Here is a 17,578-nt window from a genome sequence, read left to right on the forward strand (position 1 = left end):
GTTCTCTCAAGTATTATTTTATACTTTTTCGGGCTTGGGAGACACAAATTTACGAAAAAGGTCAACCCTGGGGTCTTCTTAAGTTTTTTCAGACTCTCTAAAATTGAAAAACGCCGAGTTTCTCCTATACTGGACTCGTTAAAATTTCACAGTAAAGGACCTGTTCAATTACAAATAGGAACGAACCACTCCTTCTTAGGGTTCAAATTTAAACTAAGTTGGACTCATCCAAAGGATGAGCTTATAATCAAGCAAATGTTATCCTCCTCAAGCTTGTCAAAAATAAAGAGGTACTTGCCAGAAATGGTGGGGGAAAAGAGAGAAAAATGAGCCTGTTTGTCGTACTTTGTAACCACTCTTGAACGCGACACTTTTATTCACCTGGGTTGGGAAATCCGTTGCCTAACAGTTGATCAAACCACATTGAAAGTCTTCAGCCGGTTTCTGGGTATTAACTTTGGGTCAATTGTCACCAAACCATCTGTTGTGTCGTTATGTGTTCAAGAGGCCACTGCCAATAAGCCATTCATCTGAAAAATATCTGTCATCCATCTTGACCATCCCTGAGTCAGTCCTTGCAACTAAATTTCTTCAACTTGATCTATGATTTCGTGTTGTAGGCTTGCCTACGACGGATCAGTTTCTATCGACTTCATCTCATTATCTAGAAATATGATCTAGAAATCGTCAGTACCTTGGGATCTGCATGCCTCAATGGCAGGTTTCTCGCCTTTGATGACAGGTTGCATCATTGACCTTCGATCAAAGGATTCCGTGACATGTTCGACATCAACACATTTATTCACATCTCATGGATTGTACTGGGTACTTTGAGAGCTATTGACATCACTGGTGGTTTCTCTCACACTTGTTAACAGTTTACATCATTGACTGGTAATCAAGTGGTTTCTACCATGTTCGACATCAACACATTCGTTCGCATGGGTAGAATCGTACTGTTTCGAGAACTAGAAATGAAGACCCTCGATTTAGTTTCTGCAATCCAGGCTGCGAGGAATTTTGTATTCATTATATGATGGACTATTCATAAACAGATGGCTGCATCTATATTGTGTCCACATGAGTCTATACATGTGATGTATTACAAGATCATTCCTGTATCAGAGCAGTAGTTAGTTTTCTAAGTCAGTTTTGATCTGAGTATGGGAATGCCTACCTCACCGATGATATAATCTCATATATATATCTTGCATTGAATGTTTTTACAGGTTCCGACCGGGCTCTCCACAAGATGATCCTTGAAATGATAAAGTATTTCACTCTTCCTAAATGATAAATGAAATCCTCATCTATTATAGACTTCGCAGTTTAGGGGGCAATCTGTTACACAAAAATATCGTCACCATAATTATTTGCAGTCAGTATGGGTCTATCATCACTTGTACTGTCCTCCTAAGCAAGTCTCAGACCTCAGCTCTTCAAGTCAAGCTTTGAAAATGAGAGAAAGACATTGAAAATCAACAAAGCTCTGGTTTGCACTTTCTCTCACTGTTGCCTGCGGTCCCGCACCTCCTGTTTATAAAAAATGCGGACCTGCCCGCTCTGTCCCTAAAGGAGTGAGTGTGGACCCTTGTGAAAGTCAAAAAGGCGCAAGTTTATTCTAAAAAACTCACTTTGGGTTAATTCTAGATGATTCTCGAAGTAATTTTGATGTGGATTGGTCGCTTTTAGGTGGTTCATGCATCCCAAAAGAGAAGGAGCTAATCCCTTGATGAGGGGAGCTATCCCTTTGAAGGAGGGATTTATCCCTTTGAAGGAGGACCTTGTAACTTCCATCCATTGCACTATAAATTAAGGCATTGGGCTGGTTGCTAGGGAGGTTAGAAGCTGAACATTTTTTAGGGTAAATGTTGGTGGAATTGAGGCTTCCTAGTTAAGCTTGAGAGGAGAGATCACATACCTTTTTGGCTTCATTGGGAAGAGAGTGAAACTTGTCAAAGTAGAGGAGACTTCTTGTTGGACCCTGGGAGGAGCTTGTACAACGTCAAGGCACAGGTTGTAAAGTTCTTCTTTGATTTGAATTAATACAATCAGATTCATTTTTCTCAACAAATTGTCTTATGTCATTTGTTTCATGAATTCCTTGATCTTCATGTTAAATATGTTTTATGATATTGGCTTTTTCAGGTGCTATTTAATTTGTTTGCTTGTTTGTGTTTGCAGATTCGCAACAAGTGAGCTCACTTGGATCAAAGGAGGGAGGCTTCCACAAACTTGCATTGGACCCAAGGTAGGCCTAAAACACTTGTTTGCCTTTGTTTATGAATGCATATTTAGAGAAAGATAGTTTTTGATTGGCTTGCTTGTCACTAAGTCTCATTAGATTCTAGGAAGGTCTATCTTGTCCGCAAGATTGACTCATTATGTGTGACAATAACACATAAAGCACATATACACAGAGATTTTCCCTTGGATCCCAAAATCGGGACTACTAGCTTGATTTTTTCATTATGTTCCTTTCAATGTTACAATACATATTTATACATGCTGAAGCATCCAATACCATGGACCGAAAACCATGGACCGGAAACCATCGCATCCAAAACCATGTGTGAAAATCATGCACAAAACCATAGGTGGGTCCGCCCAACCTAACATAGGGTCCATAAAACAAAATTTTCTGGGGCGCTGCCTCGAATCCCATAGAGGGGGGGTTACTTGCACCCCTCAAACCCCCTGTGACCCCCCTTCTACACAATCGGCGCAACAAAGGGGGGGCTCCGGCCCCCCTCTAACCCCCCAGTTAACTATGTGGGCTAGTCGTGGAAAGAATATAACACAACCCAACAAAACTAAAAATGGGAAGAGTTTGAAAGAGACTAATCAAGTAGATTAAGGGACAAGGGGTTATAAAAAAGGGATGATAGAGGAGGAAAATCATCCCTTGGAGAGCTGATGCTTTCAATCAAATAAGATTTATGATGAGTTTTAATATAATACTAAAAATTCAAGGGATTGGTATTCACCTTAGGCTTCATGTGCCATTCCAAGATTTCCTCCATCATATCGATATCATGGAAATTTTATGAAGGTTGAATAGATGGATCAACAATTTGATTCCTAGATTTCCCAACTTCAACGTCATCACAAGGAGGCACCCAGATTGGTATTGAGAAAGGAGGAGGACAAGGTTAAAAAGGAATAGTATGTTCCTCCTTTGAAATTAGAGGTGTCTCATGGTTTGCAAAAGGTGGGGGAATAGAAACGTCTAGGGGTTTAGATTCACAATTTTTCAGAGAGATTTGAACCGGATGTTCAAACTTTCTTTCAAAGAAATTCAAATATGTATCTTCTCTACGAAACTCATAACATAGGCGAAGGAATCTATTAGAAAAATCCTCAATTGACTCATCAAGCTTCATTATTAGTTGATTAATCCTTTTAAGGAAATCTTGGTAATCACCTTTCAAAGGCTTGACAAAGCTCCTTAACTAGTTGTTAGAATGAATGGATGGAAGCAGTTGGTAGTGTATGACATCATTTCTTGACTCGACCTTCAAGTATGAGGGTGAACAACCTGATTTGAACATATTTACAATGAATTCTGTCAGAGAGACAACTTTGAATAAATTGAAAAAAGTGCCCAAGAACAATTACTTCACCATCGCCATCAAACTTAAATTGAGACAAGTTATGAAAAATTTCTACGGGGATGGTAAGATCAAGATACTTGGAAAAAAATCCTGGGATTTTGATTTCGGAAAGAACCATTTAAGATCATAGATTCAAATTAGACTCAATGGGCATATCTTGTCATCAATCCATCCTTATAGCGCCTGGTGTAGTTCTAGTTGAAAGTGGTGTCTTCCTTAGCCATTATTGAGCTCAACTACGTAATCCCGAACAAGCCCTTCCTTCTTAGTAGTTTCATAGGCCCATCAAAAGCAAATTATTCCATGAAAAAAGTAGGGATAGAATATATGTTTTTTCATACTAATATTTTCTTATCATGAGTGAACTTCAATGGTAGGTGTACCTGCTCAACAGGGCAAGGTAATTCTCAAGGAAGATGTCAAGGAGAAGAAACAAAGAATCACTTGCAAAGAAGAATCACAAAGAAGAACCATCATGAAGACATGAAGAGATATTGGACCATGACAAAATGAAGGCATTTCCTAATGTCTCAGAAGGTCCCAATACTAATCCAAGGCCCTTTAGAGGGTGAATATGAAGTACAAGTAAAGGTATATCATGAAGAAGTCAAACTCAAAGTAGCAAGGAAGATATCTTGGTGTTGCCACATCATCGCAAAGCTCCATGTCATCATTTCCAAGTCATGGCTTGTAATTGTTCATCACAAAACCATATTTGCCAATGTGTTTTTCCACATGATGTGGGATGTAATTATGTATTATCAAAATGAAAATGACAAAATGTAAATATGTGGAAGTCTAAGAGTCACATGTGGAATATGAAAATATGGATGTGGACCAAAGAGTCAATAAAATTTCAAAGGTATCTTAGGAGTCCAAGAGTCATGAGGGTAACTCAAGAGTCATAGGGGATATGAAAGTTCATTCCTCTTGTTATAAAAGAAACCTCATAAATCAAGCAAAGGGATTTCTGGAGGCTTAGGCTTTGGAAAGATAGCCTTCGCTTCTATAGCTTGGCACAGGAGAGAAGATTATTCTTTGGAGAACAAAGAAGTGGCTAAATGTTCCACTATTGCAGCTAGTGTCTCACCATTGCAACTGTGTACTTGGATATTTAACCTAATAATCAGAATCTCGCTAAGCCAACACATTTCCATGCATGTATCATGAATATTGTAAGACTATTCTTTTAATGTTTACAGTATATGTTATGTTCATATGTACGAAATAAATTGAACTACTTAATTGGCTTTAGTGCTTATCTTTTTGAATGTGTGTTGTATTTTCTTTAATTTTCATTGTGTCTATGTGTGATGCAGGAAAGTGTTCCCTCTGCGGATAGAGGCAACCCCTCTAGCCCTAGAGTGGGTCTAGTCACAAACAAGGACAAATCAACAATAGCTTTCCTTAAATAGTTCAAGTTGGAGGCCTACCTCAACCAGTGGTCGATGGAGTTCCGTTGCGCTGCTCCAGCTTCCGCTTCCTTCTTCTAATGAGTAATCAACCTGAAACAATGCAAAGGAAATACAACAAAGCACGTAACCGAAACAACAATGATCTATTTACCCACAAAGTCAAGAAGTCATGAGCTATCTAGTACATTACATACAAGACATAGGAAAACATCATTGATTGCATTAATTATGAAATAGAGTAAGCTTACAACCAAGGTCTTGACGTCACAAGCCTTCTCAGAGGGATCCAGCCAGCATGTTCTTCAAGCATTCACTCCATGAAGATGGATCTCCCAACATAAAAGTCTCTCTTACTCACAAGATTTACATAAGATCAAAGGCACTTCACAACCTTCCTCAAGCTATCAATAAACCCACACTTGTCACACTCACACCAACTATCTAGCAAACTCACAGTACTATCAGCAACACTCCAAAGACTAAGAATTCCAAACTAGCAGCACGTAGCAATGGTGAGAGTTTAAATAGGAGAAGGAGTCTCCATGAAAGGTGGGAGGATGATCTTATCTCCAAGGAAGGTAGCACAAATGACGGAACAACCATGCTAGAGAAAGGGGGGTGACATAAACTAGGCCAAAAACTAGGTCTGGAGTCATCTGGAAGGCCGACTGTTGGAACAAATTCACCCAATCTAGATCATCGCGGGCACATAACAGGTCTTCCGCGCTGACATCGCTATTACATAACGGAGATAGTCAGGTCATCGTGGAAGATTACAAGCTACAGTTGCGTTGGCGTGTAAAATTGGACCATCGCGGGAATCACGTGTACTTCCACGATGGAAGTGCTTCTGGACTGTTTTGAGGCACCCTTCAGCGCATTTATTTAGTCAACAGACGCGATGAGGCAGAAACCTTTGGAAAAGTGGGTCATTTGGCAAGATCAAAGAGAATTTTTCTAACATGAGCATGAACGACTCTGGACACATGACACAGTAGGAAGACTAGGATGAAGACAGTGATAAATTACTGTGTAACAGATGCCCCCTAAAGTATGAAGCCCGAGAGAGAGGGAGGGGTGAAATGCTTTATGAAACTGACAGAACTAGAACACCATCTGGAAGAACCTGCACACAAGTACAACTGATATCTCTGATAATGAAGTACATGTAGTCTAGGCATGGGCGCAACCATCCAAAAGACATACAAAATAGGTCTGTGGTATGGACACAACCATCCAGCTAATGAGACCATGATGATGATAAAGGTATGGTCGCAGCCATCCATGAAGACTCAGGTATGGTCGCAACCATCCATCAATGAGTCATGTAATCATAAAACCAATCCATGCAGCCCGAACATGTGTAATCTGAGTTCGGGGTCTTGAACCCATCCGATCAAAGTACAAATTCTAACATGCGAATAGATGTGTTGAGGTCGAGAATGATAGAACATCGCTTTATTACTGGTCAATGATGAAAATCGTTAACAAGCGCGAGAGAAACCATCAATAATGCCAATGGCTCTCAAGGTACTGTCTAGCACAATCCATGAAGTGTGAAAAAGGAGCTGAAGTCGAACACTAGTGGAATCACCCAATCAACGACCAATGATGAAAGTCGACCGTCAGGTGTGAAGAAATTGCCATTGAGGCATGCAAGCTCTAAGGTACCAAAGGGGATCTCTAGGTCAATCTCCTAGATAATGAGCTGAAGTCGACAGGAGACGACTTGTTGTAGGAGGGCCATAATGTTTCCCCCATCAACGACACGAGATAAGGAACAAGAGGCAGATGGCGAAATAGAGTACCAGAGGAAAAGGCGAGGGTGTAAACTGCAGAAGGATTATACTCTTGAACATGTCGGCGACACGACTCCGGAGGGTGGCAGCATTCAGGCATCAAGGGATCAAAGGCTCGAAGGAGATGGCATGAATCGAATGGAATGAGGCTAGAATGACAACCCAAACCCGCGGAAGGCCAAATGACGACGTATGGATGTCCCAACCCGACAAGAAGCAAAAGTGTCGATGTTCAAGAGTGACTAGCTGCCATAGACAATCAATGATAAACTTGTTGTTGAGTCCAACCTAGTAATATTTTAACGAGCCCTAGGAAGGAGAAGCTCGAGTCTCGTCATGGTGACGAGTCCAATGTCGTCAGGGTTTAACGAGTCCGACATAGGTAAAACTCAGAGTCTTTTTCATGTTTAGAGAGTTTGAAAAAGACACGGAAAAGAAAAATCCAGGGGGGTCCTTTTTCGTAGATTTGTGTCTCTCGAGCCCGAAAAAGTATAAAACGATACTCGAAAGAATCGCCCGACCATTACGATCGAGGAGTATTTTTCGTAACTAGTGACTTCGACCCGAAAAAGTAGAAAAGCGGTCAGAAGCACGTCATTTCACAACCAATAACGAGCCTGAAACGAAAAAAGCCCGACAATCTTTTCGTGTTTAAACAGTCGGAAAAGAGCTTAAAGTTGACTGCCTCGTATTTCTTTTTAACGAGTCAAGAGGAAAACTCGACTATCTTTTTGTCTTTAAACTGTCGGAAAAGAGCTGAAGGTAGACCTCCATTTTTATTCTCTTTAACGAGTCAAAAAGGGAAAAATACTCGACAATCTTTTCATCTTTTATGAGTCAGAAAAGAGCTTAAAGGAGACTCGTCCTAGAGGAACGAGTGGTATAAAGGGTAGCAACTGGTTCCAGCAATGGTGGAACAGCTCAAAACATGTAATGGTCAAGAGGCTGGTTAATAAAACCACTCATCGCTGTGGTTCCTTAGGAAGGGAAAAAAAACCAAGTGAAAGCATATGATCAGCCAAAGAGATGGTGGCGATGGAATGAAACAACCCAGGCTCATCTAGCAGAATTAGCAGATAAAAATGGCAATCACAAGGTCTAAATCAGGTATGGGTTCATTTTTACACAAGCTTGAACCATGGAGAACTCTGCTTGGATTTGGTTTCATGTTTACACAAGCTTGAAACAAAAAACTATGCTTGTTATAAGTTCGCATGCCCCCAGCATAATGAACGCAAATTGAGGAACATGCCCCCCAAGCTTCATTACATTCAGCTAGGTGGATGGAATGAAGTTTCACTTTTGAGATCTTGGAAAGACACGACTTTGGATTTGATGAGATCTTAAGCAAAGACTTGATTTGGAGAGGGAGATTGTTTCATTTTTAAATGAGGTTGACACAGGAGCAAGAACTTTCCTCAAGACTCCTTGTTTCATTTTTTAACGAGGTTGAGATAGGAACAAACTATCCTCGTGGCACCTTGTTTCATTTTTTAACGAGGTCGACACAAGAAAAGAACAATCCTCGGCACTCCTGTTCATGGGCCACATGATAACATGGCTCCCAAGAGGCCTTCACGGGATGGAAGAAATGCACTCTGGGAGAAATACATGTCATGATGCACCAATGATAGATCGGGTTCCAATGCCCCCAGTACATGATGTACGAGACCAGCTGCATGGTCATAAGCAGAGGTGGAAATGGAATGGGTGGCCACATAATTGACCTGTGGCAAAGAAGGCACTGCTTGCGAGCAAGAACCAATAAGGGGTGATGGCTGCGCAGGAGGCACAGAGGGACGCACTAACGATAATTGATCGATGTTCACCATTCTTCCATCGTGTGGAAAACAAGCCACACAGAAAAGTGAAGAGACGAGGGCCCCCATGGCATAAACATAGTCACGGCCAAGGAGAATCACACCTTGGACAACCATGACGTCTATATAGACGGTTTTGCCCCCCAAAGTAACAGGCAACTTTGGGAGGATTCCCACGGGTTAACAGGGTTCTTTGTCGAATGCCAACAGATTCTGTGTGACTGGCACAAGATGTAGGGAACCTAAAGCTTTCCAAGTAGTGGAAGGCATAAGACTGACACACGCACCCTCATCCAGGATAGTGCCAGGTACCACCTTATCGTAGGCGTATACTGTAATCTCGAAAGGCACATAGGATGGAAGGCGGAAAGTAGTCAAGTTACTCCAATCGAAAGTGACGGTCAATCTACTTGGTGGGAGAATCATATGATTGCCCCCGTGCCCTACAAGAACCGGAGAAGGACTCCCCAGATCAGTTGGGATAGGAGAGTCATTTTCGGACTCTGGAGAATATGAGGAGACGAGAAGAACATGAGCTCTTCTGAGACAGAGTGATCAACAGGTGGTGAACCTAAGTCGACACTCTTTCTGACCAATGGTTGGTCTGGAACAAGCTGAGCACAGCCAGGCTCAGAAGAAGGAGGACGGACAAGAGACGATTCTACATCAATCACTTTATCAATGGAGGGAGGGTCTGAAGAAAGCCACTGATAACCAACGGGAAGTTGGGGTGAAGAAGCTGTAAGACTTTCCAAAATGGCGGAAGCTTTATCCATGAGCGGATAAAGGTGAAGGGGATGAATGCCTTCACATATACTACAGGGGAGTCGAATCTTCCCTTCCTTCTTACTGTTGCCAGTTGCTAGGATAACATTGTCATGAGCGTCAGAGGACGATGAGGGACGAATCGGATCGTGAGACCATACTTCTAGGATCCTTGGAATGCCAGGATAGTCACGAAGAAGATGGTCACCCGTGCATAACTTACAAGGGAACTTAACCTTCCGCGAAGTAGCAGAAGGTGGTTCGACCTGGGGTGGACTCGGAGTGGTAACTGCACAGGTGGCCTTGGATTTATCAGACTTCTTCTTCTTCTTCATATTCTTCTTCTTCTTCTTAGGCTCCTGGTTACTTAATGTGAAACTTTCACCAGGCGAAGGAGGATAGGAGGAGGAGGAAACAGGGGAAGAAGGCGTAGGCTTAACCTTGGAATGAACATGTCGTGGTTCCGACGAAGGAGACGGTGGAACAGGAGTCATGACACTTGGGACCACCGAGGTTGAAAACAACCATACTGGAAAACCGATAGTTAACCCAGGCAAAGACAAAGTTGCCATATACGGAGCACCGACATTTCCAAAAGAAGGAAATGGACTAGGGTTCCCATCTGGGGGAAAACCTTGGCCAGTAGACTCAGGGAATGTAGCCATTGAGAACAAGCCTGAAAGACACTCTTCTCACAACCAAGAACTCAAACTATTACCAGGAATATTTCGTGGGGAAATAAATTTTATGACATAGGAACAAAACTTGACCTTTTCATCTTTAAAGAGTCGAGAAAAGGACGAAAAGGTGACTCTATCTCTTTCGAGGTTTAATGAGCCTGAAAGGACAAGTGCTCAGATGGACCTTTTCTTTTAAGGAGTCCGAAAAGGAATGAAAGTGACTACTCTGAATAACTAGGCAAAAGGTTTACCAGACAAATCCGTAAAATTGCATATACACCTTGGAAGTCATATGAAAACCAAGGACTTTCTGTACGGCAGTCAATCTTCTCGAATGTTGTGTTCAGTGCGTTACGGTTTGTAAGGCAGTAGACACGGCTTCCTATGGATAAAGGATGATAACCTAGTGGGGTCTCCCAGCATATACTCGATGGTACATGGGAGCACAATTCCGTGCTAGACCACTATTGAGTCACAGAAGGAGGAATCACCCAACCTTGAGTGGAAACAAAAGTGACTAGGTTTAACGACGTCGGAGCACGTCTCTAGCCTAGACCTCTAAATGTGTGCGTTATGTTCCAATGCGTTGTTATATTTATTCAGTTCATTTTAAAGTTGATCTTGGATTATGTTTCAGTTTTCAGGCCTTACCGTATGTATATAACAGAACCTAGGATGCAGCTAGAATGAATGAAATATCCTTTTTCTTCAATGAACACCTACCTATGGGAGGGTAGAGAGATCATTTCCAAACCAAGAAAACCAAGGCAAAAAAATAGTCACTCAATGCAAACAGACATCAATTCCTAAAGTGCACGGATACTACTAATGAGAGATTTAATCATTCGCTTTTCAATATGCAACTTGAAATGCAAATTCACTTTCACTTTCGCATGCTAAATGAAATGCAATCTTTTTGATTTTGATGCCTTTAATTTAAAAGAAACCAATAAGCAACAAACAAATGTGGAAAAACGGTTGATCCAAACAATTGTAATCTATGTCCGGGTAGTGAAGAGAAATTGAATCAATGCCGAGATTGGTCCAATAACAATCACTAAAAAATCAACCAAAAGTAAGCAAATGGGAAGGCTCAATCAAACCAACAGCAAGCAGCAAACAAATCTTTGCAAATAGGCAACCAAGCGAAATTGATCCAAAAGACTTGAAACAATGAAACTAGGTCACAAAGCAAGAAAAACAAGGTTCATTTAACAAAGCTCACAAGAGAGTGCCTCAACCTCTAAAGAGTGAAAAACAAGCCATCAACCAAGTGAGAACACCAAGGGACTAGCAAGACTGACGGATTCAGGAGGTAGAATTGAAAAATTCAATTCTAAAGCAATCAACGCAGGCAATATACTAGCAATAAAGCACTGATAAAGAACAATATGTAGCAGAAAAGCGATGTCAGCGCAGAAGTACATGCCTTTTCCGCGATGGTCCGATTTACAGAACCGTCACAACTGTTAAGCGTAATTACGCGATGAACGGGATATTACAAAAATGTTGACGCGATGACAGCATGACTGTTAAATTAAAAACCACGATGATGTTCAAAACAAAAACAGGCGAACCAAAAACTCCCAAATAAAAAACAATCAATATTTAAGCAAATAAGGACATTTCCTAGATCAGGCTAGGAAACTCAGAAAATAGGTAACTAATCCCCAAAATTTCAAAAGAGACCAACACAAAAACCAAGACAAGAGTAAACAAGAAAAGAACAAAGGCTAGCTCCCCAGTGGAGTCGCTAATTTGTGATGCAGGAAAGTGTTCCCTCTGCGGATAGAGGCATCCCCTCTTGCCCTAGACTGGGCCTAGTCACAAACAAGGGCAAACAACATAGCTTTCCTTAAATAGTTCAGGTTGGAGGCCTACCTCAATTGGTGGTCGATGGAGTTCTGTTGCGCTGCTCCAGCTTCCACTTCCTTCTTCTAATGAGTAATCAACCTGAAACAATGCAAAGGAAATACAACAAAGCACGTAACTGGAACAACAATAATCTATTTACCCACAAAGTCAAGAAGTCATGAGCTATCTAGTACATTACATACAAGACATAGGAAAACATCATTGATTGCATTAATTATGAAATAGAGTAAGCTTAAAACCAAGGTCTTGATGTCACAAGCCTTCTCAGAGGGATCCGGCCAGCATGTTCTTCAAGCATTCACTCCATGAAGATGGATCTCCCAACATACAAGTCTCTCTCACTCATAGGATTTACACAAGATCAAAGGCACTTCACAACCTTCCTCAAGCTATCAACAAACCCACACTTGTCACACTCACACCAGCTATCTAGCAAACTCACAGTACTATCAACAACACTCCAAAGACTAAGAATTCCAAACTAGCAGCACATAGCAATGGTGAGAGTTTAAATAGGAGACGGAGTCTCCATGAAACATGGGAGGATGAGCTTATCTCCAAGGAAGGTAGCACAAATGATGGAACAACCATGCTAGAGAGAGGAGAGCGACATAAAGTAGGCTAACAACAAGGTCTGGAGTCATCTGGAAGGCCAACTGTTGGAACAAATTCGCCCAATCTAGATCATCGCGGGCACATAACAGGTCTCCCTCACTGACATCGCTATTACATAATGTAGATAGTCAGGTCATCGCGGAAGATTACAAGCTACAGTTGCGCTGGTGCGTAAAATTGGACCATCGCGGGAATCATGTGCACTTCTGCGATGGCAGCGCTTTTGGACTATTTTGGGGTGCCCTTCAGCGCATTTATTTAGCCAACAGACGCGATGAGGCAGAAACCTTTGGAAAAGTGGGTCATTTGGCAAGATCAGAGAGCATTTGTCTAACATGAGCATGAACGACTCTGGACACATGACACAGTAGGAAGACTGGGATGAAGACAGTGACAAATTACTGTGTAACACTATGTAAACTAATTTTCTAGATAATTAACAAACGTTTCCTTTCTCTCATGTGTCTCTCTTAGGATAGTATTATTACTTTCCTTCTAGAGGCTCACTCTTTATTTCCCTCTCGTGAAAGCTTCCTTTTACACATCTGATCTAGATCTTGGGGAGGGCCCCAAGATTTGAGTTATTATGGGGTAGGAAAAGAAAGAAAGTAAACCCAAACCAGAAAGAAAATAAAAAACCAACTTTTTATTAGATCAACAAAATATTGTTGCAACTACATTGTGATGGATGCTCTATCCTCTTACAAAAATAGGTTCGTTATTTATAACATTTTTGAGTTACATTACCATGGGTAAATACCATGGGCGGGTTTCTATTTGGATCATTCCTCCCTCCTTAAGAATAAATGGTCCCCATTTCGTGAAGTTCCCTTCCGAGAAGCTTTTGTCAAAGATGAGCTATGGATGAACAAGTGTTGTCGAAGACAAGGGTTTTGAATGGTTGAACCATAACCGAGGGTTTGTGGATGACTCATAATCATGATGCACAAAGATCCAAGGATAGAGATACCCTATAATGCTTGTGATCCAGCTGTGATATTGACAGTGTGTGGCCAAGCAAATGGATTTCGCTCGCAAGGGTTTTGCATGACTGATCCATAACCATGACGAATGAAGAGATGAGGATAGGGATACCCTGTAATGCTCATGGGCCAACTGTGAGGTGGACAGTGTGTGGCCGAGAAAATGGACTTCGTTGGTAAAGGGTTTTGTTTGGTTGACCCATAACCATGATGAACAAAGAGTCAAGGATAGATATTCTTGTAATGCTGGTGAGCCAACTGTGAGGTGGACAATGCATGTGGCCAAGAAAATGGACTTCATTGGTAAATGGTTTTGTGTGGTTGACCCATAACTATAATGAACGAGGGTTCGAGGATAGAGATACCCTGTAATGAACCTCGAGATCACTTGTTGATCTATCTGGTAGAGATCTGGTGGCTTATCTTTGTATATTCTCACCATCCAATGAGATGTTGTAAAGGGTTCCTCCAAATACTCAAGTTTCACATTTTTATTCCCTCGACAACAAAGGTGAAGCAACAATTAACATACCGATTATCATTTCCTTTGTTGGATCCATTCTCGAAGATGATGAGAGGCTTTGTTTCACCATCCTTAACATGAGGTAGTGGCGCAAGCTGCTTACTTTGTTTTGATTGACTATCAACTACATAGGAATACAAGCCCATGCCAACTATAGCAATTAATATTCCTAAGATACTCCACAAACTAAATGGATCATGAAGTAAAATGTTGCCAAATGCAAAAAGGACTCCTTTCAGGAGGGAGGATGGCTCTGACGTGGTCGCAGGTCGGAAGGAGATGCGTGCATCGCCGAACTAGCAAAGGATCAGGGTAAATTTTTTTTACTGCAGCTAACCGCGGCATTTGCAGGAAACTGTTTCAACCCTCCCGACAAAAGTCGCCATTCGACTCCTACATTCGCTGTCAACTGTCTCTCCAATGGTCTCGGTGGTGGTTCCCAACATTATGGATGGTATGGATTTTGAGGAGGTATACTACTCTCAGGACCCGTATCACGGGAAATCTATCTTCTGTAGCCCTAACCCTAACCATTCCAGGTCTGAATTTCTACGCTGTCGGTGTCAATTTACCCTTCCTCTGCTCCGGTTGTCACTCTGCCTGGCTATTCTTCATCCACCTTACAATTTGGCTCGCTCTTTATTGATTCTCCGGGCCTTAATTGCCCTCCGCTATCCCCCGAGACCCTAAACCTGCTCACCGCAGTATCTCCTCCGTCGCCAACATTCGATCCGATCCTTTCGAGCATCCCCCCGCCCCCATCTTGTCCTGATTCCAAAATTCCGCCAAACCCTAGCACCCTCCCCTCAGGTAGCTTCAAATCACCCGTGATTAGGGTCAAAGCAATGGCACATCAGACTCAAGAAGGCACAGATCCACTTCAAGGATACCCATTCGCTCCATGGACTAGGAAGAGGAAAGTAAAGTGTGTGAAATCTACCTCAAAGGACCTCACAATCACATTTGGAGAGGACATTCCGATGGGAGAGGTAGTGGACAAGGCTAATATGGTACTGGTTGGGAATGTCAGAGAAAGGGCATACTCAGTGGCAAGATTAACAAGCTGGGTCAAGGAAATTTGGGGTAACACTCTCAAAGAGCTACTAGAGGTTCAGAATGTAGCAAGGGGATGGTTTGCGCTGCATTTCTCCAAGGCAGACTACATAGAGCTAGTTCTTGCGAAATACTAGCACATTGAGATGGCGCCGGTCCTTCTCAAATGTTGGAATCCATTATTCGACCCAGAATGGGAGAAAATAGGTGCTAGATCCATATTGGTTAGATTACCAGGGCTACCTCTACAATATTTTTCTGAAGCAGTCATTGTAAGGATTGAGAACGCCCTTGGTACATATCTGGATTACGACAAGACCTATGTGCAGTCCAAGAATAGAAAGTTGGCTATAATTCTGGTATATTTGGATACGAGGGAGGGCCTGGAAGAGAAAATTACACTAAAATGGCGGCATTACACCAGAGTCCAAATCCTGGACTATGAGGGGGTTTCTTTTTGGTGCAGGAGGTGCCACAAGGTTGGGCATATCTACAAGGATTGTCCTTTGCTCATGAAATTAGCTGACCCTCATAGCTCACCTACTCCTCAAAAGGGAAAATCCACAGTTAATTAGGCCAGCACCGAGGTATAGGCTCACAGAGCACATGATCGAGGCAAATCCTCCAAAGTAGCAGATGAGCTACACAGAATGCCATTGCCTCCACTGACTCGTGCTAGAGCTGCTGATACTATAGAGGCCACAAGAAAAGTGGGTACATCTATTTTTTCTCCCCCTATCTCAAATGTAACTTCTGTCTCATTTGCTTGCAGTGCATCATTAGATACTTCATCTGCATTGTATATGTCTCCTGCTATTTCTTGTGTGATCTCCTCGCCTCCTCCCTTCATCTCCACCACCTCCCCATCCTTTCCTCCCCCCCCCTCCCCCTTGCCATCGGTCATGGATCAACGTACTATGCCCCATTCATACAACCTTCGTTCCCACTTCATTCCAGACACCATCAACCGTTCTGGACTAGGTCTCACCTTCCCTGGGTCGATCATTCAAGAAACTAGGGGCTGTAAATCTAATCTCTCAAAAGCCATTCTGAAAGCCGGGGCAAAAGTAGTCTCTAGCAAACAATCCACTCTTGAAGGGGTTCTTAGAGCGATGAACACCCCCGGGAGGGTTCCACCATGAAATGGTTCTCCCTCAATTACAGAGGAGGTTATTTGATATTGAACCTATGGATATTATCATGCTGCAAGAAACCGTGGGAATCGCTGAGTCCATCAATTCAACCCTAGCAGCCATAAAACTTGGTTGGCAATTCCTCTCTCTGGATGTTGTGGGTAGATTAGGGGGACTAGCCATTGGATATTATCCTCGCTCCATAAATGTATCAGCCTCTTGGGGAGGAGTGGGATTCATTGGAATGGACTTATTCTTGGCCAACCTAGGTATGAAAATCAAAGTTATCAATGTGTATGGACCCTGTCAGCGGAAAGATGAATTTTGGTAGCGTTTCCTTAATACTGAAATCTTAGTTGTTGATCAATTGATTATTGGGGGTGATCTTAACTTCTCCCTAGGTTTTGGGGAATCCTGGGGATCACAAGATCAAATTGACCCTATGTCATATTTCTTCAGGGACACTCTGGATCTGCACAACCTCACTGATGTCCCAATGATCAAGCCCTTGCCCACTTGGAGAAACCGAAGAGTTGGGGATGTAGCTCTGGCTAGAAGGCTTGATCGTTTCCTGATTAAGTGCCTTTGCTTTAGCATCTCAATAGATATAGAAAATGGGTAGGGTTCAGAGGGATATCAGACCACTCACCTATTTATTTGGAAATCCTAGGACCTGAAGCCAAACCAAAGTCTCCTTTCAAATTTAACCATGTTTGGCTCCAAGACCTAGGATATATCAAGTTGATCTTGGACTATTGGACAACCCATCCCATCTCTAGTCACAGATCAACGGCTGAAGGTTTCTGCCACAACCTATCTCAGCTAAAACACTTATCCATCACCCGGGCAAAGGAGAAAAAATTGAAGGATGATCAGACCATATCAGCTATTGAAGTTGAATTGAACGAGCTTTTGGATGACAATAACAATGGTTTTGCATCTACGAATGAGAAATCACATCTTATTAAGATCAAAAAATAGAGAGATAAGATCCAGAAGGAAAGAGAAGAAACATGGAGACTAAAGAGTAGAGCAATCTGGTTATAGGCTGGCGATGATAACACAAAGTTTCTTCAGAAATTTGCAAAAGGAAGGAAGATTGCTAATACAATCTGGAAAATTCCTCTTCCAGATGAAGGTGTGGTTGACACTTTTAAAAAGCTATCTCTTTTAGGCACCTCACACTTCCAGAATCTATACAAATCTCCACAAGAGACCAATATAGCTGATATCATTCAAGTGGCACACTATTTCCCTAGATTTGTATGGGAAGAGGAAGCACAAGATCTCAATTCACCTGTAA

At 42.0% G+C, this 17,578-nt stretch overlaps 1 protein-coding gene across 1 annotated transcript; it reads left to right on the forward strand.

Moving 5' to 3' along the window:
- Positions 1–15,288: 15,288 nt before the first annotated feature.
- Positions 15,289–15,717, forward strand: LOC149159153 (uncharacterized). The gene has a single exon (XM_089434207.1). The coding sequence runs from the start codon at positions 15,289–15,291 to the stop codon at positions 15,715–15,717; it is 429 nt and encodes a 142-aa protein (XP_089290333.1).
- The last annotated feature ends 1,861 nt before the right edge of the window (positions 15,718–17,578 follow it).

This window comes from Pinus tabuliformis, chromosome 5_2, assembly GCF_031772625.1.
Source record: "Pinus tabuliformis cultivar Carrire ecotype Pingquan chromosome 5_2, CPIR1, whole genome shotgun sequence".
NCBI lineage: Eukaryota > Viridiplantae > Streptophyta > Pinopsida > Pinales > Pinaceae > Pinus > Pinus tabuliformis.

Excerpts from the sequence above, each read along its gene's own strand:
- LOC149159153 (XM_089434207.1), top strand. The coding sequence starts at position 15,289 with ATGGCGCCGGTCCTTCTCAAATGTTGGAATCCATTATTCGACCCAGAA.